The 27658-nt window shown below is 34.6% G+C and overlaps 1 protein-coding gene across 2 annotated transcripts in view; it reads left to right on the top strand.

Moving 5' to 3' along the window:
- Nucleotides 1-27658, top strand: part of LOC113495275 — a 114644-nt gene that overhangs the window by 80742 nt on the left and 6244 nt on the right. For both annotated transcript variants that reach the window (XM_026873940.1, XM_026873941.1), the window contains exons 3-7: nt 20722-20860; nt 23081-23145; nt 24071-24209; nt 25523-25635; nt 27153-27281. In XM_026873940.1, coding sequence (XP_026729741.1) covers nt 20722-20860; nt 23081-23145; nt 24071-24209; nt 25523-25635; nt 27153-27281 — 585 coding nt within the window. The remainder of the gene's footprint in view (nt 1-20721; nt 20861-23080; nt 23146-24070; nt 24210-25522; nt 25636-27152; nt 27282-27658) is intronic.

Here is a 27658-nt window from a genome sequence, read left to right as displayed (position 1 = left end):
CTAGGCGGAGTTCGAATCAGGCAATTGATTTTACATAATTGAAATTACATGAATTGAATTGAATATTCAGAATAAACAAATGAATTATTAATAGTATTTTTCTCTTGACATATCTTAGTAGAGGTATAAAAAAAATCAAAATAAAAGCTTGATAATAAACGACAGTGTGGACAAAATGGGAAAAGAATTGTCAAAGTTTGGACAAAATACGAAACAAAAAAATCGTCAATAATATAAGTACCTTAATCTAAATCTGAATGTGGCGTCATTTAATTTCATAATAGTTTCTAAACTACCTATACAAAATAATATAAATAAATGTCCCAAACTTTGGTAAAAGTATCTTCATATATTATGTAGAGTCGCAATAAGCATCCAATCCAATATTGATTTTAATTTTCATCTAATACAGTAATGCCCTTTTTCTAAACGCAAGCAAATCAAGAGTAAATCAATATACATGACAATATAATTGATGTTTGTAACAAATCCCGTTGTTTCTCATTACGGTACTAATAAAAGGTTGAGGTTGTGTATTGTCTGTGGGTCGAGGCATAGCTGATGAATGATTTACTAAAACAGTAATGTTCTTGGTAAATTTTATGTTTGTTTTAGCAAATATTTTAAATGTGAAATATAGTATGTATCAATAATAATAATAGCCTTTATTTCGGACAAAATATCCATAAAGTGTTAGTAACAGAACATTCTTATAAAACTATTTTAGTAATTGTTACAAATAATAATAAATAAAATAAAATGCTTAATGTACCCCTAATTCATATATTTTCCTTCCTCACCGGGCCTGCAGGCATGCCTACGGGACCAGTGCATCAGGAATGGACAGTCTGGTTTCTTAACAATGACCTTCAGGATACTGTTAGAGCTTCCCCGCATCCTACGCCTCAATGATAGATATTGGTGTTACGTGTTGAATTAACTTTTAAAAGGCAATTTAGATGGAATGGTTTAAACAATTCATTGATTTATACAGATGAATTGACATTTTGAAAACTGCGCGGTCGTTTTGTAGTTTTGTAACATAACATCTCTTAAGTTTCCTTAAAAACATTTTAATTTAATTTGATGTGATTAAAGAAATAATATCTAGTAACAAGATGGCTATTTTTTCTTAGGAAGAAGTAACTCAAATATTCGTTTTATCAAATTGACATTGCTTTCGAGTGACATCTGTTACCGTTAAAGACCATAAGAATGTCCCTTATCTATAGTTTTGCTTTTCAGCAATGACAACGAAAATTCTGTATACTTAGTGATTCGTTCTTAGATTTTAATTATTTATCGTCCAGACAGGTTGCATCCACTTCTCTTAGCACCCCCTCTTCCAAAGCTTCCCTATCCCATCTATTATTTGACTAATGTGTTGCATTCCGTTGTTTCAGGTAAGTTAAGCGATACAGGGAGGAACTCTCAATATGAAGGTAAATAGTGTGTGTTTACAAATAATTACCGTGTCTTTACACAGTGTGAAAGTGTAGGAAATATTTATGCTATGTATGCTGTTTGTTGTGGTAGGTACACGATGTTTTGTTGGTGGAAAACATATGGTGTTGATGAGAATTGTTCTCTAATTGAATTGAACTCTACCTTAAAGGTATTTTGTTAGATGAATCACTTTTTTAGTACGATGGTCAAAGTCAGTGATCGGGGTAGCCCGATAAATACGCGTGAGTAAACCGTTACATCATTTAATAATGAATCATTCTCACAACAGTTACTATCAAAATAAAGTCAGTGATTGTTTGTTAGTCACGTCTAGCTTAGCAATTAAAATAGATTTTTCTATGAATTCAATTGCGTCAATGACAATAAAAAAACAGCAATAAAAATAAACAAGTAGGAAAAAGTACTTCCCTACATTTTAATTAAAAGATTTTCTGAAACCCTCGAACCCTTTCACAACACCATGTAAATGAACTCTCAATTTAAACTATCCACTGAGTGGACAACAAATCCTCAGAATGTTATTTAAACCCGTGATTGGTATTCATCGGCCACACAAACACACTCAGTCCAATCGGCTTAACCCTCAAACGCCGATACATACTTCATACAGCATCCAATATTTACACCCAATACTTACTCAGTAGGGACAAGCAAGCTATTTACGAGCACTTTACACCACAAATCCGAAAAGGTACGCAAATAAAACTATCAAAACAGTGGTAGGTACCCATTTTATTCTATGACCTAAGTCCCTATTTCCATATGCATGAGTAGCAGAGGAACAAGCCAGCACCGTTATTTATATGCACTCAGCGATATCATATTTCGTACTCTATATCATTGGCATAAGGTGCTTTATTCGTCGCTTGAATTCTCGAGAGTCCATTTGACTAGCACACATTAGTAAAAGTTCCCGGGGCTCCCGACGTACGGTGGCCATGAGGGAGAAATTTGAAGGATCTCTTTCAGTCTCTAAAAGCAAATAAGTGGAGTAAACAATTTGTAGAATGCTTTCACTTAGCAATCAGTGACACTGTTTTCGTATTTTCGTGTACAATTGGATAAAGTTGTGGAACGTGACATAATCAGATGAAAAACTCAAAAAAGTTCTTTACAAATAATATAATAATAATTGTATTTATTCTTAGCATCAGAGAATATCTAGTGCTAGACTATTTTGCATGACTCTTATTTCCATTTCGCCGCTCACAATTTAAATAAAAAGAGTCAACCAAAAAACAAATCGACAAGCGATCAAATCGCTCGCCCTAAACCAAATCGAATCCATCCCGAAGGACGAATAGTAAAGTTGTATCGGCACTTATTCGTGGCCACCCTACTTCTCACTATCCGAAATAAAATATTTATAGAACTGAGAGCACTTTTTCTCTTTGATTCAGTGGTTTTATTGGCTCGGCCGTTTCGCGGTAATAAATGCTTTAGGGGTGGCCGTCCATAAATAAAATTAGTCACAATCAATGATTCCTTTAACTTGATTCGACCATCATATTACTGATAAGTTTCGATGGTGTGACGTTACTTTTATCGACAACTGTAATATAGATAATTTTTATTGGGAATATCTGTGGATCGCCCGAATTTATGGTCACTTTAGTTGGAATACAAAGATATGCTATTGTGCTGGACATTGTGTTAATAAAGATTGGATAAAAGAAATTTCGTTTGATAAGAAGGAAGTTTTTTCACTGTATTTTATTGTTATTATGTAGCATTGCTATGAAGAGAGAAGAGCTCGTGGCTAAGCTATAACCGCATAAGTGATTCGATCACAGGTTAAGCTATGCTTGACGCGGTTGGTCCGTAGATGGGTGACCATCTTTGTCATAACGAGTTCCTCCGTGTTTCGGAAGGCACGTTAAATTGTGGGTCCCGGCTGTTATTCCTACATCTTTGACAGTCTTCACAGGTAGACAGAAGCTTGAAAAAGTCTGACAGCCAGTCTAACCAAGGGGTATCGTGTTGCCCAGGTAACTGGGTTAAGGAGGTCAGATAGGCAGTCGCTCCTTGTAAAACACTGGTACTTAGCTGAAACCGGTTGGACTGGTAGCCGACCCCAACATAGTTGGGAAAAGGCTAGGCCAATGATGATGTAGCATTGCTATGACAAGCAATCAAATGGTATACTTAATAATTTATTCAGGATTTACCTCTCTTTCTTGCCTCTTTATTTAGATTCCGTAGCCAAAGTGTAAAAAGCGGAATTGTATATCTGTTAAAGTACTGGTACTGTACTGGTTAGAGTTGTTTTTGTTATTTTTTCTTAAGGATAAGAAACAACGGTTACATTCATGAGTCATTTAAGATCATTAGCCTTAAACTAAAACTGGTGATATATTCACCCATTCCGACCACAGAGCCTACTTTACACCTAAGGTAGGGGGCGTTCATGCACTAACTAAAAAAAACATGAAAATGCTTACTTTATATCAAGTTTTAATGCAATTTAAATTACAACGTTAACCTACACAGTCTTTATCCCTTATCATCATCATTTCCGAATACCCGTAATTTGACTTAAAAAACACGATTTAAGCCATATAGACCAATTACACCGCAAACTTACCGGCTTAAGTTATTTTCGATAGTTATTTTAGTTGACATGAACGAACGGCTAATGTCGTGTCGGCCGCGCAACAAAACTCACGTGATGGCACGCGACCCATGACTGGGTAAAAAAGCTTACAATCAGCGTGAAGCAGAACTTCTTATGTAAAAACGAGATAGCGTAATGCATAACGCATAGCTGCATCTCGCTCTGACAATGGTAATAGTTCGGATTGAAGAGGCAATTCTTAAAGTTTAGAGTTTGGTCTAGAGTGAGTATGGCTATAAGTAATTTAAGAATTACCTTCGAACACCTTAAATTAGGCTTTTTTGCAATCGAGGCAATGCAAGTTTTAGACTTCATCAGTTTCAGCAATAGGATACGCAAAATAATGTTTGTGTGACAAATGAATTTGTTGAAATATACAATCTGGAAAAATTGTCTGTCTAGCTATTCACACAGTTCCTGAGATACACCTTGGTGACATACGGACAGATAGATTAGGTAGCGGTGCCTCAGTATGGCAACTTCGTTGGTAATTTTACTCTTTGGATACGGAACGCTAGTAAAATATACTGGGTACACAATAATCTAATTCCTATTCGAGATAGTTTATTTTCTAAATTCCATTTAAATAGAGCATATTATATTCTCATAAGCATTGTTATTCTCGAAGCAAACAATTACGTTTGAAATAAATCGCGGCAACAGACTGGCGCAGTTGTTATAAGCAAGCATAAGTGCCGTTTCTAATAGTTAATTAATCTTTGGCCTAAGCTGAGCTTAAGACGCGTACACATGCGCTACACATCTTAAGTGGGTATTCTTTTATTTATTTTTATCGTAATAATGTCAAATGAAGGCCAGCTTTCATCTTTTGAGTGATTTATCAAATACTTAATTATTAATAAACCTTAATAAATAAAAACAGAAGAATGTTATGTCCATCCTAAAGTTTATTGAAAAAAAAAGAAATAGTTATTATCATCGGAGTAAATAAAGAATCATTATTAACTAACTAAAAGAATTCGAACAAAAAATGTACGGTAACATGTTGTAACGACCCCTTAAACTTCCCATACTTAGCTTTTCCCTTCAGATTATAACTTGAATAATAGCAATATTATTTTTAATACACAGCGGCTAACCAACTTGAAATCTTTATAAACGACAACACACTTCTTCCATTCCCCTTCTGTCATAAGAAAAACAACCCTAAAATGAAGGCGGTTGGGTCCTTTTGGCCTGGACGATTTAATTTCACAGGGAAATAAAAAGGATTATTGTTAATGGGCGTGAAGCTTAAAGCGTTTGGATTCGTTTACACGTGTTTATAGTTTGTATTTAAGGAGATCTATATTTGTTTGTGCGGCTTCGAAGATAGCGGGTTACGGTTTATGCGAAACAAAAATCTGATTCCGTTTTAGAAACGTCTGTTACGAATTTGCTATCAGGATGAATAGAGATGAATTTAAATATTGCTCTCGTTCGTACAGTAACTGTTATAGATTATTTTAATAATTATTCATCCATATATAATGCAATAGTGAACTCTCGCTTATTTACCGGGATCGCCCGACTAGATTCTGAACCTAACAGAATCCTTAATCATGAACTGACGCGGCGTGTCGATCGCGAGTCAAACGATCTATCATTTAAGTATTGAAAACCTCTTTTCTGTTTACAGATTTGACATTGTTTTGTTTTCTCAAATCTTCCAATAGAGAGACATATCAAAACCAAAACTGACAGTATATAACATTAACCTGGTAGTAAAGTTTCATTCACAAGCATTTCGTATCTAAAATGACGTTCACAAAAGCAACAAGGGCTTGGACCGGTTTCTGCTTCGTACTGTAGGAGTTTTTTATGTAACATTATCTAGGCCTGGTTGATTACGGGTTTCGCCTTTATGGAGCATGTAGAGCTTCAAAAGGCACCAACCGTTACTAGTTCCGCGTGTAACCACATACTTCTGTAATGAACGGACCTCCCGCAACGCGTTGATGTTATCAAATCCCGATAATTTGGACTAGCAATTTGTGTGATTAAAAAGTCACCTTATTTTGTAGTATGAATAGGACTCCAGATAATTGAGAAATGGAATTACTATTTTCCTGATTAGAAATTAATTCTAGAGCCGTTTTTAGAGAGTAAAAAGTTTTGTTGGAAGTGAATAAGATTTAGCTAATACTTCATTCGAAACTAACGGCGTTTTCACCAGATCTCTAGTACTCAGACTTTTCTTTAGACTATACGGCACTGTACCTCCAATAGTCAGCACACCGTCCTTAACAAATCCTTCTTTATTATAAACGTCATATAGTCGTCTTTAAAAAGGAGTCCTTATAACATCGCTTACTTAAAGGCCTCCGGCAAAGATCAGGGTCGTATCGAAGCCATTCTAAATAAACACTCGATGTCTCGCGGTTAACTCGGGATCGTTAAGTGATTTGTTTCCGAGTTCCCGACTGCATTCGTTTACGTCAAACGTGTGGTTTCAAATGAACAGACAGCCACCGTGTTCAGTTTGTATGAACCTATTTATTTTACTATTCTGTTAGTTAAGACTTGGTTTTCTTCAGAGATTAAAAATTTCAACAGTTCATTAAGTTTCGTCCGAGTTTATGGATGTTGGATTTAGAACTGGTAGAAACAATGATTTTGTAAAGGTTTTAATTAAATGAAGATATACTTTTTGATTTCAATATGCTCTTGTCACTATGTAATGAATAATTCTTAAAATGAATTACTGTTGACACTGGATTACGATATTATGCTGAATAAATAATTTTAAAATGTGTTCGTTTAATTGTTTAGTACAAATAATTAAATATTCCAGGAATTCAGCCTATTCATGTTGAATTCAGTGTATTCGAGTTTAGCAACTATGTAGTTTCAAACAGATTACATTACAAAATCGCACTTTATTTATTTACGCGCTAAATATTATAATATAATCCTTTGTTTGTTTATGCAAATTCCAAACAAACAATATTATACATTGTATTTGCAAATTTATACGAACACACTCACACAGATTTATTATTAGAAAATTATGCATATTTTATTGTCTGCTTGGGCCCTGAGTGACGTATAAAATGTAACCCAATGTATGGGTTATGACGTTTGCAACCCTGCGTGAAATAAAAAAGAACCTTTGTTACTTTTGGATACTTGAATAATTTAATGTCAAAAATAATGACGTTTTAAAAACACATACATATTTAAACGTCCTTCAAATGTTTTATTGTATCACAGTTTTACCAAATACGTAAGTATCATAGTTTCCATCTAAATACGGACAGTAAACATCAAACCAAAACCTCAATCGGCACTCATTCTTTCCCAGTAATTTGCCGGCGGACGTTGCGGGTCGATGCGACCGCACTACAGCGGGCAGCGGGTTAAAATGTTTTCCGTGTAGTCCCGTCACCGTTGTCACCTGCTTGCCGACGAGACACGTTTAACATAAACTATTGCCGATTTTGTGGCGGTCAGTTGTTGTTTGGCCCTTTTAGAAGCAGTAATGGACCTATTGTTGTTATTTACATTCGTAGGCTTACGTTTTATAACGCCTATATTGGTAGAAGTGTGAGCATATTCTATTCATATTAAATTGTGTGGCATCACAAATTATTTGGAACAAAACGGGACTGAGTAAGGTACGCGATGAATGTTCACGTTTCGTTAGAGTTAAGCTCCTATTGGATAATTAACAAAATTGAATTTATTAGGAGTTAGAGTGTGAAATACAATGCGGCTTTTGCGTTACATTTGTACGTATTTTACTAGTGATACAATCCTAATTCGATTCATTTGCAATGATGACTCGTTTGTTTGGCGACGTGTGTACACTAATTACATGATGGAACTAAAGCTTTTTACATTTATTGACAAATGCATTTTACTATAATGGGAGCGATGGTTCAAACGATGTTTAAAATATTTAATTCTTGATTTAATATAAACTAAAGGCGTCACTTTGCTTACAACTCTACAATTAAATTTACACATTGTTCTGTTTATATTTTTCTATTCTCACATGTATTTGAATTCACTACCCTTTCTCCCTTAATTATGCTCATATCTGTATTGAACGCTTGACTTAAATTCTCGAAGCAAGACTAATTCGATGTCAAAGCGAGACTCCTACCTAAACGATCGATGTGTATTATAATGTATCTTCATTTCCACAATGGCAAAGTACCCAGAAAGGCACATAGCATCGTCACTTATCCTCTGGAATGTCCAAGTATAGGCAACGACGAAGCACGTCCAGTATGAAAGAGTCGTTTGTGTGATTCTCACGGCGACACATCGTCTGCTTTGACGTGACTATATGCAAAAGTAGATTTTTCTACAGCTATATTTTAATATAGACATAGAAGACTTTTAGCCAAGTTTAAAAGATTATAGAAAAAAAAACTGGCATCCTTTTGGGAAAGAAACTTGTTTTCGAAATTGTTTTACAAGAACAGCGGTTAATGCTTGACAATTCGGTCGCTGAACGGGGATGTATAGATTCAAACTATCAAGCATTCAAGCACAGTTTAAAACCAAACTCTCTTTTTGTGGCTATCTTCAAATCTTCTATTTTCAAACTTAAAGTTTAATACCAGAAAGACATTTAAAACCATGTCATGTAACAATAAGGATACCTTTACGAGCAATAAAAATAATATTATATTACATAATTTATGATATAAGTGGGATAACAGAAAATTATTAGATAGTAATAATAATTTATAGCCTCCATTACGTTACCCCACAGTGAAAGACCTAACAAGTCCTAGACTTTATGAGCTATCACTTCTTAGCTTGTATTATGCCTGTTTTGCTGACGCCTACGTGTACAGCCGCCAGCACAGGTTGTGTTACTCGTATCACCAGGTTGGTACTCAAGTGTAGGAAGAACTTGCGCTGGCCAGTGTAAGTACTTGGTTCTGATACAGATTATGACACTTTGTACTCTAGATTGTTACGCCTACATTTCTCAGAATGTTGAAATGGGTTCCTACTTTCTATCTGTTTTGCATAGTTCTGTTTAACTATACATCCACACTCAACATTGTAAAGTTAAAGAGCTAGTTTACACGCGCTAATCTCATTAATTACTTAATCGGATAAAACAAAAAAGTGTTTAATAGCCCAATCAAGCGAGATAGGTTAAAGCTTTAAGGTTTATACTATCATAATTAGACAAAGAGTAAAGTCTATCGGGAATGGTGCAAGTGAAACCTAAGGCTCTGCTTGCAAGTTATGTACGTCAATGCTTCCAGTATAGAATTCTAATAATTGGAATTTTATAACCAATCGCTTTTCACTAGTAATCAAATTTCCAGCCAAAATAAATGAACCAATACCCACAGCTACAGCCTACACTAAAATATCTAATACGAATTGAATCACACACGTATTGATATAAAATAAAACCGTTCACATAAAACTACAACGGATTCGATCAATATCTATCACATAAATAGTCCCTAGAATCCAATACTGGACAGGAATACGTATAAACGCTAGACCGGTCAAGAGATGCTTTACATTCTATCCTCCTAGCACGTAGTACGCCCAAAATATTAATATTCAGTGTTCCGATAGGGTTGCTACATGTGTCTTGCTTGTTTAGATATTTTTAGATGATTTTGTGTAAAGTGAGGTTTGGTTTTTTTGTGTATTGGTTTTATTAGTGTTTATCAACTTTCTATATAAATTAGCTGATTAATTGATGAATTTAATCCTACCGGGCTGATTTCTGTCTGCTGATATACGAGCACAGAAGAATTAAGTGTAAAGATAAAATATTGATATTGTTATTTTCGTCTTGATTAGCACTCTTACATTTAGTTATACTTTTATACATATATACTCTATACCTGCCAAATATAAAATCATGTAAAAATAACTCTTATCTTTGAAACAATCCTTTCCCCTCCTCCTAACTAATAATTTTCCATTTGACTTGTTTTATAACAAAATTCAGACCTGCAAGGAAACCTGTCTGCTTAGTGCCTGCCGAAAATGTTACTATCTTGCATCTCCTAGGGTTGTCGCTTCGTAGAAGATATTTAAATGGCAATAAAAATGCTAATATCACAATAACTGTACAGCCTATAAATGTCCAATTGGTGTATACGCCTTAGGTATACAGAGATAAGACCATCAATCAACGAATATCAAACAAAAAGAATATAATTTTAAAGAAATTCAACAGCTACAAATTACTCAAATTAAAAAATATATCCTTGACAAAATAACACAATTTATCAATCTTCTACCGATTAAATGACTTTAAACACCACAGAAATCTATAATTTTCATAGCCAAAGTAAAATATATATCGGTCTAGAATACCCCATAACTTGATACTACCATTTTAAGGTTAAGTATATGGTAGGAGAAATTTATACCACAACGCCGGTGGTATTTACATGTTGAAAAATTAAATACAAGGAGTTTTAAAACGTTCTGATACAATTTGAAATTATGTTGTCGCGTTTGAGTTATGGCTGTGTAATGGATAGCCGTTGCTTGTTGGTCGGGGAAGAAAAAAGTTAAATGGCGGCCGAATTTTGAAGTTTAAGATGGCAGACAGGTGCAGTATTTTTGACGTTCGTTTTTTGAATACGATAAAGATATGTTCAGAGAGAATTAATTCTCAGTTATTTCGATTTTGTTTTGTCTGCCTTTCTCAAAAGATGTCTGAAATTGGGAGGTAATAAGCGTGTTATCAGCCCTTTTTAAAGTAAAAATAAATTTAGATTACAAATTACAATCGCATTAGAGAATCAAGTTTAAATTTAATAAAATGGCAAAAGAGAAAAGCCGCCAAGTAACATTTGCATATAAAATATTTAATCAACACAGCACTTAACATTGTTCTGAACTTCTAAGAGCCGCAAAAAAAAAAACATTTTTACGAAAAGCTAGAACAGTGTAAGAGTACCTACGGCATAAATATCACTTACGACTAATGGGTGACGATTTTTTATAAGGACTGTGTGAATACATCAAGTGATCCCTTGGGACTTAGCGCGAGGTGGCTAAAAAGGTTGTAACTAAAGAGGTCTACTCGATAAAGATATGTGTGAAATATGGCAACACTTTTTTTCAGAAAGTGGTAACATTGTGACTGATGACCGTTATTCGAAATGCAATTTGAAATCTATTGTAATCAAATCAAATCATTGAAATATTTCGATCTGGGTCATGGATTTTCGTCTATTAAATTGTGAATGATTGTGGGTTTTTCCAAGGTGATGATAGTATTCCATAAGTTTATTTTTACTCAGGGAAATTAAATATTGATTTTATTTAAATATAAATTACCTACTTTTCGATTCCAATCTGACTAAACATAAAACCTGACATTTTCATGATTCAAAACAGACACAGTTTTATATAAAATCACTTATTTTCTTTACCTATTTCGCAACGTTAAATCAGTGACACGAAACTTTTATCAAAACTGTAAACTTGGAGTTAAATCTTGTCAAGATTCTCGAAGGAAACGTCGTTCCAACAAGAAGACAATGAATGTATTCGTCGCTGTCGCACTTTGTTCAGCTCCTAACTGCTCGTTATCTCATCGTCTACAAACAGAATTAAATGATCTGTTCTCCCGACACTAATGTTACACGACATACTGAACGGCTCTATCGAGTTGCCTTTGCTTGGGTAACTTTTTAAAGATCGGTAGTTTTCATTTTATGATGTTACTTGGGTAATTTGATTTTAGAATCGAATGCTTTTGTTTTGTCTTAAAATGGTTTTGCGAATTCGCTACTCAACTGTTTTTTTTTGTTTTTTCAGTCAGCAAGTCATTTTTTAAGACTGTTATTATTTAATATTTGTCCTCTTAAGATGTTAATGGATATTGGCTTTAAAAACAAATGTTTGGTTTTCATTTAAAAAAGGGAATTGTAAATTCATTTCACACTACAACTGTTTTATTTCAATCAGTATCATTCAGTTTATTCGAATCAGCGCATTTCGATTCCATATTTAAAGATTATTTTTCAGTCAGCATCATTTATTTAAAGCAGTATGAACAACAGAAGCCACAAATAAAACAAAAAGCATTGAATACTTCCAAAAATCGTAAGCCAAACGTCGCTTCACGTTCTATATACAAAAAATAGCAAAATGGCGTCGCACTTTCGCAAAGTCAGGTGGTCCGCGGCAACCATCATTAATTTCCATTGAGTGTCGAATAGCCGGAATATATCGCGTCGGAATCGCTTCAAGGTACCGTAGTAAGAACACACTTAGTCTTGAGTATAGCACCGTTCTTTATTTTAAGTTGGCAATTGATTTTCTGCTACCATTGCTTCGTATATGTAGCGAGACTTTTGTGCTAGACGGGATTCCTTTGTTCTTGCTTTGAAACAGACGCTCTGGTTTTTATATGTGTGTTTAACTTACATATAAAAGTATTGACCATATATTTAAACATTCCTTCTAGCCATTACTAAAAAAATAAGTTTTACAAAAATACCCAACAAAATTCTTAATAGCCCACGTCTATCTCAGCCATCAAGCGACTTTCGTATTAATTAGAAAAAGGAACGAATTTATTATTAAATTAAAGTGTCAAAAAATATAAGCAATTAGCTAAATAAATGTTGGGATCGTCCTTGTAGGCTTCATTCAAACTTCCCGAATTCTTAACGTTAGCTGAAGGGCAAAGGGTGTGTGTCATTAATCATGGTAGACGGACAAGTTGTCACCTCGTAAACGAATCTAATTTCTTAGGAGAACGTACTTTTGGCAGCTTATTGGGCGTTATTGGCTCATCTCTAATCGCTTGGGATTAAAGCGTGTGTCAAGTAACGCTTAAATTTGTTTTCACTCTACTTTTAGCTCAAATCTTGGTTTTCCTCTAAGTACCAAAATATCTGGAAGTTCGCAGAAGAGGTTTCAATTACGTCTATTCCAACTGTTAATTGTTGTTGTGGTTTCCTTAAATTTGGACAGTAATCTGTCAACATCTGTCTATTTTAGTGCTATTTAAATCGAATCTCGGTTATTTCATGTGGTGATTTCAGCACACAAGCTTTCTATCTCTTGAAGTCTAGGCTAGACGAATAGAACTATAAGTACTTATTAACCTTTACATTTTGTCTAAAGCCAATACTACTCACGTTCGAAAACAATTTTGAGGTAACATTTATAGGCATTTAATGTTAAAAATTGTTACACGCGATTAACAGATGAAGGTAATCAAAGCACGGCGCAGTTTCTAATCAAGAAGTCCCCAAAACAAAAGACGAACAGCGAAGCTTATTAAAGACGTGAACAAATAATTCCAATTAAATTAAACAGTTCAGTCATTCAACTCGTAAAGATGGGTACAATATTAACGTTATTACGACTATGTTCACGAGCAAGCAACAAAATGTTGCGTCTTAAGGCTTGATTTAAACAAATTAAGCCCAAGGCGGTAAGTTTGGGAGCACTTTGTGTACGCGACACGAGATCGGTTGCGATTAGTTGAAGTTGGTCCTAAAATAAACTCATCAGTGCATTGTCAAAATGCCTTATTGTTTTATTGGATCGAATGCAAACAGACAGAATGATGTAAACATAGAATCCAAAAATAACAAAGATCAATGTGACTTTTCAGTTAAGCAACGGTGAAGAAATCGCGAGAATTGCTGAATTCCAAACATATGAATCAAGAGCTATGAATTCACTATGTGTAAGCATGGCGAAAATAAACTTTTGTTTAGCAGTGGCATATTAACTTGCTGGTATTGTTATTAATTAAATAATCATGTAAAATATTTTCATTCTACAAATCTCTATTCACGATAAATTCGTCGCTTTACACATATAGAGCACAAGGAAACTTCCTCAAACTAAAGTACAGACGACACGTACGATCCGACTCGATCGTACAAGATAAACGCCCCGGGCGAACCTCTTCATGAGAAATTAGCCAAGTTGCCGGGTGTCGGGGCAATTTCGTCGGCGGCAACCCGGCCTTGTTGCGTGTTATATTGATGTAGGCTTATTATCTGCTGTAACCTTGTATAGAGGTATTGTGGACGAGAACTGATTTACCGCGCTGCAAAGTTATAGCGAAAATTCCTGCACGTTATTCTTTTGAATAAAGAATTTTGATAGAACGGAAAACAAAAATATATGTGTGTAGATCAGATTTCATTCAAGTTTTCAAAATAATAAACGTGATTAAAAAGTGAATACGGTTTATGAGTGAAAAAGGATTTATTTAAATCTGTGATAATTAACTTTGTCCGGACAAATATGGCTTTCGTTATTATTTTTATACGTATATCGTAATAACGTTAATTATAGTACTGATATTGAATATTACTCGATTGATTGGGCCGCTGTAGGTTCAATTTGTTCCAATAATTTGGTTCCAATCTACAATTTTTAATGATGTTTATTGGATTCGAATGATACAGAACAAAATAATTGTTCATTATTCTCGTTATTTATTTATTTGATTACTTACAAATGGTAATGAAAAATATAATGTCTGTATTTTGAATGAATTGTTATTTGAGGTTGGCTTTGGAATATCTGTAAAACTTTTTTGTTTTGTCAATTGGAATCTAATGTTAATGAGAGTATGTGGACTGTACCTAAGAGTGTTCAAGGACAAATTAATTTGTTTTGAATAAGAAGGTACATTACGCCCTTGAGACTTTTAATCTATACTTCTATACTAACATATAAAGCTGAAGAGTTTGTTTGTTTGTTTGAACGCGCTAATCTCGGGAACTACTGGTCCAAATTGAAAAATTCACATTACATTACATTACGCCCTTGAGACTTTTAATCTATACTTCTATACTAACATATAAAGCTGAAGAGTTTGTTTGTTTGTTTGAACGCGCTAATCTCGGGAACTACTGGTCCAAATTGAAAAATTCTTTTTGTGTTGCACAGACGATTCATCGAGGAAGGCTTTAGGCTATAAACCACCACGCTGCGACTAATAGGAGCGAAGGTACAATGGAAAATGTGAAAAAACAGGGCAGGTAAAAATCATAACTTACATCTTCTACCCACGGGGACGAAGTCGCGGGCAACAGCTAGTAAAGATATAATCATACGTATAATGTATCTTGATTCATAATTGTCCTACTGCCTTTTCCTATAGGAAGTTTTGAGCCTTCACCAAAATTAAAATTGACCTATTGATTTAAAAGAATATAGCAAAAATGTAGTTTCATCTCCTGTCCACAAGGCAATATTTTTAATCACATAACTCCCAACCATATAAGGAACGAACAAAACGTTGAACTCCATAGAAAAGTATTTTAGAAGTTAAAGCTATTTCTCGGTACTCGGACTTAAATTATTCGATGGTATTCTGACCGAAGTACCAAAGTACCGAAGTACCGGAGTACGTAGACTGCTGGAGTAGCTAATAGAATATTTATCACAAGTGAAGACTTCTGGCCCGTTCTACGTTCACGTCATTCGGAAAGCCAGCTATACTGGCTAAAACGAATAATAGTTTAAAGAAATTTAATTCCAAAGTGGGGTATTCACGCAGCTTGCCTTGAGCTTTTTTTTTTTTTAATTAAATACTTTATAGTTACTTTATACTCTTTAAAATTGTGTTTAAAGGATGGTATAGGAATTTGCTTGGTGAAAAATATATTTAAGATTTGTAGACTATTTTATTAAAACACTAGCTGTTGCCCGCGACTTCGTCCCCGTGGGTAGAAGATATAAGTTATGATTTATACCTGTCCTGTTTTTTACACATTTTCCATTGTATCTTAACTCCTATTAGTCGCAGCGTGATGGTTTATAGCCTAAAGCCTTCCTCCATGAATGGTCTATTCAACACAAAAATATTTTTTCAATTTGGACCAGTAGTTCCTTAGCGCGTTCAAAAAAACAAACAAACTCTTTAGCTTTATATATTAGTATAGAAGTATAGATGAGATTCGTTGTATGTAGTTGTAATATATGTTAGTTTTATGGTTATAATAAATATTCTTCGAGTTACATTAACTGCTTAGAATATTACTTTACGAACAAAAACATACAACTGATTTCAAATAATAACTAGCGAATACCAAACTTGATTAAATTTGTATATGTAATACAGACGATTCGGTTGAAAAAGAATTCTATTTAAATAGTTCAACAAATAATTTTAGAAGTAATAACGTTAGATGCATCAGGCGAAGAGTCGTTTACAAGGACTCTACCTCTGATTAGCCAGAACTATCATCCTATGAGCTGTTTGAGTGACTAACACATTACACTCATTTGCTTTTTCTACGAACGATGTTTTTTAATTTCTATCTATTCCAACAACAATGATATATACATATAATTTACGTCACAATCTAAGAGACCATGATTAGTTGCGCCCAAGAAATCCTCACTATCATATTTCATTCAAGATTAAAAGCTTCGAGACTCGGGTCCGTGCCCCACATAAGCTCAAAAGACCGTCTTAAATTAAGGCAAAAAGTAACAAACAAATTAGCATTCAGAATACGCAAATGCCTGTCAATCGTATTCGTATGAATGTCGGCGAAAAAGCAGCATCCTATATCAGTATGATTCATTTATTATTGTAAAGGTTGTTAGTGACCCGGCCGTAACAACTCAATTTGTATGTGCGCCCGAAATACAGAAATGGCATACACAATGAATTGTCAACCGGCTAGGATTTCCAAAATAATGTTGATACGTAGTTTGGTTTTTTTCTTTTATGTTTTATGCGAGTGCGGGTCAAGCTTTATGACGACAAGGAATGCTTTGAACTGTTAATTATGTCAGTTTGTATCTTTGCTCGTATTTGTAACTAGCTGTTGCCCGCGACTTCGTCCCCGTGGGTAGAAGATTATAAGTTATGATTTATTTATACCTGCCCTGTTTTTTTTTCACATTTTCCATTGTATCTTCGCTCCTATTAGTCGCAGCGTAATGGTTTATAGCACAAAGCCTTCCTCGATTAATGGTCTATTCAACACAAAAAGAATTTTTCAATTTGGACCATTAGTTCCTGAGATTAGCGCGTTCAAACAAACAAACAATCAAACAAACAAACTCTTCAGCTTTATATATTAGTATAGAGTATAGATATATATTAGATTCCAGAAGCACTAATAAAAAGTTGATATAATATTTTCTACTTCCATCCTGCTTTCGATTACTTTAACATCAGGCTCAAGTGATAGTAGTATGAATTGGATATCCTTGCAATAATGGGCCATGTAGGTAGCCCACCAGGCTTATTCCAATAAATACAATTATTTAAAATTGTCTTGTCTGTACTAACTTTTCATGGCCATCTTACTTCCTCCGAAACTATCATACAGTATTCATTAATTTCGTACTTTATATGCAAGAATCGTTTTCATCGTCCTTTTGACCTTGTATTGTATTTGTTTTACAATTTACATATGCGAAACTCATAACCATTACCAAGAACTAGGTACTATAAAACATTATTGTAAGTTTAGATTTTATATTGATTTAAAGCACATATCGTGACCGTGATAACATCTAATGCATGACGAAATCCATTAGAATTTGATCAAATCACAAGTCGGTTGCGGTTGCAGCAAAGTATCGATGAGTAGCTTGTGTGTTTCTTTACGTTTTAATAAAGTTTTTTTTTATATCTAACATTCCAAACGTAGGCAATAAATTTAACAAAATATAAGTAAAATGATCAGGTTTAATTCTTCTTTATTAAATCCCAGACACAGCAAAAAGAGTTATTTTGTATTAAAGGTAAATTATGTGCAAATAATCTTAGACATGATGCTCGAAAAAATCTGGTGAGACAAGTTTTTACCATCAGGAGTGTTTTACGTATTTAATTTAGTCCTGTTAGTCTTAATAGACCTTACTCAGAGAACCTGAACCAATATCAGTGACTGTTTTATCCATGTTATAAATTCAGTGCTGGTTTTCACTGTTACTCAGCGGAAAATACAAATTCCAATAAACTAAGACATAAAAGTAATTAAATAAAATGAGATTAATAAAACCAATCGTGTTTATAACAATGCCTACCCATTTTGATCCTGCTTAAAACGATTACAACGTAGCCACACCTACAAAATCACAACATTTTAATACCCCATAATTCTCGCTAACTGTTATATTGTAAGGCACAGCAATATCGCCCGAATGGTGTTTACAAACGCGATCGTATGTTCCTTAAATGCAACCCAGCTAAGTTGAGAAGTGCTCTTCACACAAGCGCGTACAAACAAGTGTGGTAAATTAAATTTGGTAGGTTAAAGTTAATTACTTAATTTCGGTTAAGGGGCATTTCGCTTTTGATTTATTAGCATAATTCTGTAATTAAGTAAGCGTGACATCGGGCTCGTTGATCTAGATAGCGTGCATCGTATGTAAATGTGGAAGGGTGTTTTAATGTTATATTATCTTTTGAATTAGCTGTTTCTCAATTACGTGTGTTAAAAGTTCAATCATTCGCTGATAAGAAATGGGAAAGCTAATTTTTTATTAAGATAGTTTTTTTGTATCAACTAAAGAGAAATGATAAAAAACTTTATTGCTAACAGATCAAAGGCTTTCAAGAATATTGAAAATGTATAACCCAAAATCAATACCCAAGACATTTAAGTTTAAAATTCAATTTTCTAACAAACACTTCTACTTCAACTTTCTGCAGTCATTCAGTATAGAATATATAAACAATAAGAAACGTAGAAATAAAACGGTTTTTTTTTTTCAATTTTATCATTCGTCTATTCAGGTCCAAACCCAGATTTGATAAAAAATATTTTCATATCAGACATACTCTATGGGTCATTACACACAAGGCGATGCAAAGCACGTGTTAAGCATCTAACGGTTTTATTATCCAAGTGACCACTGGTCATATTTTTTAATACATCCATTTACAAATTCTCTTTTCGTGTGCTTAATGTACGGTGTTAGAGTTCATCTGTGGCCTACAGATGAACTCTGAAGCAACGACGGTGCACCGCGGTCGGTGCGTGATGAATTGTTGCACTTTACCACATACTGGCCAAAACGCGTACTGGCCAGTAAAAGTCTGACTTCCACCCTCGAGGAGGTGGGTATCAATGGATGAATCATTACAAAAAAAGGCTCAACCGAAAGACCTTTGACTTGGAGTCCAGAATAACACACTGTACATTGCCTCGTGTATAAGGACCTACAAAACCAGCCACCCAAACGACCAGCATCGACCCAATCATTTAAAAAGCTACATTATTACCATAAGCCATGTACGACAAACGAGCAACTTGTTAAGGCCCATTGTGATTGCATTATAGTCATAATGAAAGCAATAATCTTCAGATTACAATACAATGCTCCGTGTGAGCGCACTCTGCGATGAATAAATATGAGATATTTGAATGACGAACCTCCTCAATTGGTGGTGAGAGTCAATTGTTGTTTTTATTACTTAAATTCATATTTGGAATGTTTTCTTTTTATATTTGAAAAACTTATTTGGCTGACAGTCGTTAAATGTTGATTGATTTGCTGCCTCTTTATGTTAAATTAACTATACGATATACGATATACGATATACGATACAACCTACAACAACTGCAACCAGGTATACAGTAATGTAGTGTACAGCCAGCTCTATACAGCAAAAAAAGATAATAAAAGTAATCCCAATGATATTTTTCAAATATCTATTTTACATGAAAGTTTTGTTTTAAGTTTTTGAAACGAGTGACAAGCAACAAAAGGCTTAAGAAAGGATTTATAAACACATGCAATTCGGATAAACCGACAGAGTGATCGAGACAGTGAGACAAATATACAAAATCCGACCTACAAACTATAAGAGGGTTATTTACTTAAGAAGCCTTTGGAAAAACAATGTTCTGATATATTTTTAAGAGTCCTCAGTTTGACGTCATTTATCGAAAACAATCTTATTCCGAATAATCCTGTATCTAAATACAAGTACAACAATGTTAATATAAGAATACCATCCTCATAAATTAACCATCATTAAAATAATTAAAAAAGTGCCGTCAAAACTTTATCACCGGCACGAACGGGTACAGTAATCAATTGATTAACGACACCGACCTTAATAACCACAGACTCATTAGTAGTCATCAACAATCGTGTGGAAAGCCTTTTTATGATAACTATGAATATTTCAGTTTTTCATTACGTTAAAAAAACACTTCGCGTTTGTATTCCATACGTGTTACGTACTTGTGTGTTCTATATTGCATGTGTGTGAAAAAGCGACCTATGTATTATGTACGTGTGTTTGCATGTGTGAGTAATTGCACGGAACTTTATGATGTATAGATAGGTGTTCTTGAGTGTGTGTGTGTGAATGTCATTGCACGAAACACAAGCATGGACGGGTGATTAATTATTGTGTGCTAGGTAGGGTTGGTGTGCCAACTTAGAATGTTCGTTTTCCTTTTTTAAGCGAGTTTATTATAGAAGCTTTTATTTTACCTGAAAGATGTAAGGCATAAATTAAACTCGACTGCAATTTCCATTATTCGCTTATTGCTAGGAAACGAAAATTACCAAGGCATCATGTTTCTTTTATTAACACGTATGTTATTTTTGAGGAACGAAGAAATTCTACATTAAGTCCGAAACGTGATAGATCTCTATCACTATATTTCATGTGTATTTGAACCCTATTTCAGATATTAATTGGGTCTGTTTTCGCTTGTCCCCAGGCTGTGCGTTTCCGTCTCGGTGGCACGGGCGCTGGTTCCAGTCGGGCGTGATCCAGCCGATCCTCATCGAAGGCGACCGCCTCTCCAACAAGGGCCGCTGTCTGTCCTCAGAAGGAGACAAGTTTCTTATAGTTGATGAGTAAGTCCTTAATAAAATAAAAATATTATTACTGGGTAAATGCCAAGCTATGTAAGATCTTGAGGCACTTCATGTAAATGATGTAATACGGGTCAAACTAGGGTTCTTCTCCATAGCTGAAGCACTTAAAAACAGGCCAGGGTGAGCGAATCAGGGAGCTGCGTAATGTCGACTTTAACTTGAATTTGAATTAAATTAGGGATTTTTCATTTTGGATCGACTTGTATTGTGTACGGATGTCGTTGAAGACCTACCACTAAGTCTTAAATTAAGGCTGTATCTATTATGAAATCTCGAATCTGCTGGGTAGTTGTTATCCAAATCAAGAATTTAATTAGACCTGTATTTGGTGATAACCTTATTCAGCATACATATTTTGAGTGGTTATTGTTAAATTTTGACGTACGTAAGTGATCAGTTTGGATTTAGAAATGTAACTTTTCACCAACTTTATCCTTTTCGGAAATTGTTATTCAGTAATCATTGGTGTTGCCTTCTTGGTCTCCTCCTCAGATACTAAACTAGCCATAATCATAAGACGACAAAATTGACAAGTCAACTTTTTTGTCTTCAAATTCCAGTGTGAACAATTTCGGACAGCAAAAAACAAAATCTCCGTTTATCGTAAACATTGTAAAGTACCTAAAGGGTTAATGCGTGTTATCGGCGATACAAATCTCGATCATTCCTCTTGCCTATCTCGTTTCCGTTTCGTTTGCGTCGTATCCCGGTAATCTCTTCATCTGTATGTCTTAACGATAACGCTTAGCGGGCTCATGTTAATCGTAGACAACCTTGCCAGTTTAATTCTATATCAACAAATGGGTCCATATGGAATTATCTACTTATTAATGTTTTGGGAGTTGTGTTTGGAGTATCATATATGGCGTATAAATATACTGACTTCTGAACAGGAAAATTGAAGTTTCCCATTTTATTTCTTACCATTTGGGAGGCATTTCAACCAGGTTTTTAGTCTTGCATTACTTACGACTGTGTCATCATGTATGCTGAAATGTAAAAAAGAGATAAGAGTTTCTAAGCATATTTATAATTGGATATTCTATTATTACGTTTGTCAGTATTACAATTTACATGGCAATATGAGAAATATGAGCCTCCCCACTAACAACTCCATAACACTGATTTTTTTTAGGCAAAATGAAAAACATCTTAGAATAAGAGATCTTTCTTCAAGTTCTCAAATCATTACTGTCGTTGTACTCAGTTCCGAATTCATCGTGTCAGCATAATACACAATCAAAATAAATAAAATTAAACCTTGCTCTTAACGTAATAAAGATTTATTTGTTTTATTCATTGTTGTATGAATAAACATCGGTATAATCCTTTGGCAAACAGCATTGAGGTTTTATTCGGACCTGCAACGTCCCTCTGCAGTATAGCATCTCGTGCCAACAAATCTCCAATCCACTGCATTACTTGATGCCCATATCTCTTCATATTGTTTGTATAGATATGGATGCTCAAAAAGGTTATAAATTCAACTTTTATACATAGTAAATATACGAAGAACTAAAACTTCACGTGTAGAAAAAGATGAGCATTAGCGTCGTCGCAAACGTTTAATTTAGAATCGGACAAACGCATGCCTGAGTATCAGGCATAGTTAAAATTATTGACTTCGTCCTAACTCTTATTTAAAGGCTCTGTTAACTAAATTCTAGAAATATTGGTTCTGAAAACAAAATCAGCTTGATTTTTTTTCTAATACTAGCCAAAAATTTGCAAAATATGACACGAAAGTGCGTCGTCTGCCTCAAAAAGCTAGATAGAGTTGATTGATTGACTGTTTAAGTTACAACTTGGCCAATGTTAGACTATTCCGTTGAGAAGTTTTCGGATCTAACTCTCCCGCAGTTTGGAGTTCAGTACATAGATTGCACTAACAGTAACGATTTAATTGTAAATAAGGATTCCACGTAGTTTTATTTGTTTTGGAATCTGTGTAGATTTATAGTTACATGTATTGCGGGTACTATTTTCGGAGGAGGAGTTAAATTTACGACTGAATATTATATATGTTTGTTATATGCTCTCAGTTCCATCATTCTAAAGGATTTTCCAAAAACAAAACAGTTTAAGAAGGCAGTCAATGTATCTTCTGCCGTTGTTAATTCTAGTTGAACCTGTAATGTTTTGCTTTTTCCGAATCCCGTTAAGTATCCAGTTGACTAAGTTTATGCAATGTTTTTACAGAAAAGGCTGTTACCGTTGCGTCGTGATGCACGAAAAACACAAAAACGTATTGCAGTATAAAGAAAGTGAGTATTACCAACATTTAATCTTCTTCTAGTATTGGTCCCAAATCAAAGTTACCGTTATATCAAAAGATTGCTAGATAATCTTGTTTTTTAATCATCGCTTTTGTATAAAGTTCTAAATAATTTGACAATTCCTTACCTTAATACAATAGTAAGTAGTTCAATAATGAATAAGACTTAAGGATAGGTATATTTTGATGAGCCTTCCTAGAAAAATCCTTTTTTCTCACTACAGTAATAAAGGGTGCTCGCTTAGACACGAGTCTACTTCTACCCAGTTAACTGTACAACAATATACGTCACTACGTTACTAGATATAAGCCTCTTACTTAATGAAGAACGGTGTGAAGGAACGTATCAAGTTGGATGAGTTAACGGTGTCCCCTCGCATACGGGCCATCGAGGGAATATTCTGGACTCGTAAACGGAGGCCTAATTTCCAACCGGGGCTTTCCTAATGAATTACATTATCATTCGCCTGTATAAAGCAGTGACCTATGGCTAAATGTGAGGGTATTTACTTAAGAGTTCGCTGTAAGGGAAAATAATGTAGATGTTTGATTTCGTAGTCATTTAATGAAGTAAACGTCAAAGATTTAAAAGCAGATTTAGATTTCATAGAATAGCTCGATAGAGAGAGCGAGAGATATTCGATTACTATAATTTTTCGTCCTTAAGCTTAGAAATTTTAAGCTCCAAATATTTCAGCATTTTGAGAAAAGAGTCGTTTGGGATCACCATCCAAAACAACTTTTATGTAGAATAATATCGCGAAGAGATTCGATTCGTGTCAGCTCATGATTATGGAGTCCTATTAGGTCGCGAATTTGACTAGCAATCTCAAGTAACACGTTAGAAATAACTAGGTTAAGTAGAGCACCTCCTAAATGTTATACAAATATGAACGTTCTTATTTAATTTCCAGCATTCTGCCACCGGAGGGACGCATTACCGCACCTGTGTTCATTGATAACTGGTGACGCGCTCCTCTACTCCATGTTCAGAGAAAACGCCGACCCCGTCGACTGCCCGCTCAAGGGACCTTTTTCTTTTACTTATAATAGGTGAGTGGAATAGCATAGGTTTGTTAGTAACTGAAAATAGATCTTACTTATTTTAATATTGTCTGATTTAATAAAGTCACTTTATTGGAACAACACGGCACTATTACAACAGTTCACCAGCTTCTGTTTTTGATGTTCGATTGTGCTATTCTATTTTAAACATCAACCACTTTTCTCTTAGCCTACTGTGAGTGTGACGTAATAATAGTATGTACGCAATGACCTGGTGATGATGACGCACAAAATAAGCTCGCAATTCGTCCAATTCCAACTATCTCGAACATTCCGTTTCCCGTATTTATTCGTATCTCATTTGATCAACGGTTTTTAATTACGCGTCATCACGATGCGTTGTCGGCCGCTTGACGCGTGTCGTGTCTTAATTAGCTGTCAGTGTCGTCATGTCGCCCCTGTGGTTACTATTGTGTTGAACACTACTTTTATTTTACATTATTTATTGGGAACGTGATTAATGAGAGCAAACGTACTTCTTTTTAATTTCTCCTTTTCTACAATAGTCCGATTTCGATTTCGGAACGACTGACTCACTATTTAGTCAAAAACTTTTTGTATTACCACCAAAGTTCACATGTAATATGTGTCGAAATAATTATTTTACATTACATTTTGCTGGTTGAAATTTAATTAAGAAATTGAGTTTGAGTTTTATATGAAATATGAAAACTATTATATACTGGCTTTTAAGATACCTCAGATTAAGCTGAGCTTCAAACCAAAATACCTTTAAACCATATGAAATGTTGTTTTGAGATTACTTGGAGTAAAGAAATAGGTCGGTTTGTAACGAGTCTGATTGTTCAGGGGCGACGGAAGTGCACAAGTATCGTCACTCGAAAACGTTTTCCCGTGCGCCAGGTTTTTAGGTTACAAACTGTACTTTTTTTGCGGGGAAATAAGGCCAAAACTGTTTATTATTTTCGGTGCTAAGTTTTTATGTTTTCAATTTGTAGACGATACCGTTATACTTACATGAAAAACTAGTAGAAAAGGTCTATGTACAAATCCTTCACAACATTCGTCAAAAAACTCTACAAAACGTAGGTAATCATCGATCTACACAAAACAAAATTTTAACAATCTTACAATAAAAACTTTCGTATTTTTTTGATATTAATTGTAATATAATATCCCTCCTTCCGATGTATTTCTTCACCATACATACGTATAGCTATAACCGAAGTCAACTGCGGCATCAACTACCATGACTTATTAAAGCTTAGACATCTTGCCTTTTGACTTACCATATCATAGTCAATCTTGTACCTCACTAATCAATCAGCAATGTATTCCAGGGGTCACGGCGACTGCAAGAGTCCGGTGTCATCCATCGAGAGCTGCACGGAGGACTCGAGGCTGCTGCTCAACTATCAGGCGTGCCCTGATGTCTACGGGTCTGAGAGCACCGGTGAGATCCTTGGCATTATCATTTCAATGTTCTTAACATATAAGAACTACTTAATAATCATGAAGGACAATTTCTTGATGATTTTTGAGGAAATGCATGATTTGGAAGCGTTTTAGCTGTACTACCAAAATAATTGATTTTTGTTCTCATAAAGCATTTTTACCTAGTGGTTCTTGAGGAAAATCGCTTCTCGAATACGTTACTTCCTTTATAAGGTATTCATTGTTTCCTCTTTTATAATTTGTAATTCAGTTCCTTTTGATTTCCTGATGACACAATGCAGTTCCTTAACCTGTACATTAAAGTGAACTAAAATTAACATCAACAAATTGACATCATCAAAAGCGTTTCAAATGAACAAAATATTTGTTCGAAAACAAATGAATCAGAAACAATTAGTATATTTCGGACGCGCAGTCCTCGTTAGACATCGGTTACAAATGGATCGGGCAGAGTTCCAGCGTAGGTGTCATCCATTGTTTAGATTTAGCGGCGCGGCTCGCGGCCCGCGACTCGCGACTATTTCCAAAGCTATGTTAAGGAGATATTGGTGACTAATGTTGGAGTCACTTCTAGTATACACGGATAAATGTTTAATGTCGGATCAGAAGACTAGGAGATATTCTGTGTTGCCAACTCCCTCTAGTTGGTGTCCGTTGAGTAGGTGTTCATTGGTTCTAAAATTCCTGACACAAAACTTCTGAATTACCTTTAAGAATGTTTTGGAAAAAGAGATCTCGTCTCAATATTGAATTCAGTTTTCAATTCCAATAACCTGAAAGGACATAATCTATTTTTTTGTAACGAGCTTGATGAGGACTGGAATAAAGTTACAATAGAATAGACACGGTAGACACAAAATAAATTGATATTTATAAACAAAAAACAAGTGACCACCGCAGAACTATCATCGATCTTATTTAGACTATGAATATTTTTGAGCAATACATAGAACTTCCCCTTTACAGCCGGCAGTATCTATATAAAACTTTATTTGTACAGTCTGTCTCGATTGTCTACGTCAGCGCCGTCAGCGGCGAACTGTCTATTCTCGGATGTAAATCTCGCAAGTACAAGTTACCGGACTATGACTACGCTGCAAGTTCGTCATTTGTAGTGCAAGTTTTGTTGCTAATGCGAACTGGGGCTGTTTGACGGATGTTTCCAAGTGTTTTCGTTTAATTAATTGTTGTTACTCAAGTTTCTTATTCATATTGTTTGTTTGATTAGTTATTGTTTTTGGTTAAGGAGTCTAACTTCTGAAAGTTATTTATTGTGATAAAGGTATTGTATAATGGCATGTAAATAGGCACACAAAAAGAATAATATTGAAAATGCCTTTCTATTGGTAATGGGTGAATATTAGCTAGATAATACTATGAAAACCAATGTGTCCAAATCGCAACAATCAAATTCTTCCCATAGAATAATATTTTTCAACAGTTACCTAAATACAGACAACGATTATTTACCTGATTCATGACTAAAAACTTAATTCTAAACCATATTGCTTTCAGTGGAAGAATTAGAATGCCTTGCAACGTGGAAGGAAGGCAGCCTTCGCTTCTTAGTGGGCAAGCTCCACCACAACCATGCGACGAGCAACGAAGACCGATATCGATGCTTCGTCTATGAGAAGACAAATGGTAATTTTATCAAAATATACAGTCTGTAACAAAAGCTCATAAACAGTAGATTGATCATCAAAAACTTGATGGGTGGAAATAAAAAGCCTACAGTCAAGCATAGAGCTGCAAATCTTCTACTATTCAAAAAGAAATCATTATAACTGTGTTAACTTTGGGAGGCCTTCTATTCATGGACTTTTGTTGCTGGTGGTACATAGATGCAACCGTGAATAATTGAATTAATATAATTTAAAAGTGTTTGATGTTACGATATCTTTAGAAACTGGAGTTCAGGTGAAGATAAAATGAGAATTATACTTTTGGTTAATTTATATTCGAAATAGCTTTAATTTTGTTTCATTTTTTATTTCTTATAAGTATTTTAAAAGTTTCAT

This window comes from Trichoplusia ni, chromosome 6 (assembly GCF_003590095.1).
Source record: "Trichoplusia ni isolate ovarian cell line Hi5 chromosome 6, tn1, whole genome shotgun sequence".
NCBI lineage: Eukaryota > Metazoa > Arthropoda > Insecta > Lepidoptera > Noctuidae > Trichoplusia > Trichoplusia ni.
This window is presented reverse-complemented; position numbering and strand designations above follow the sequence as displayed.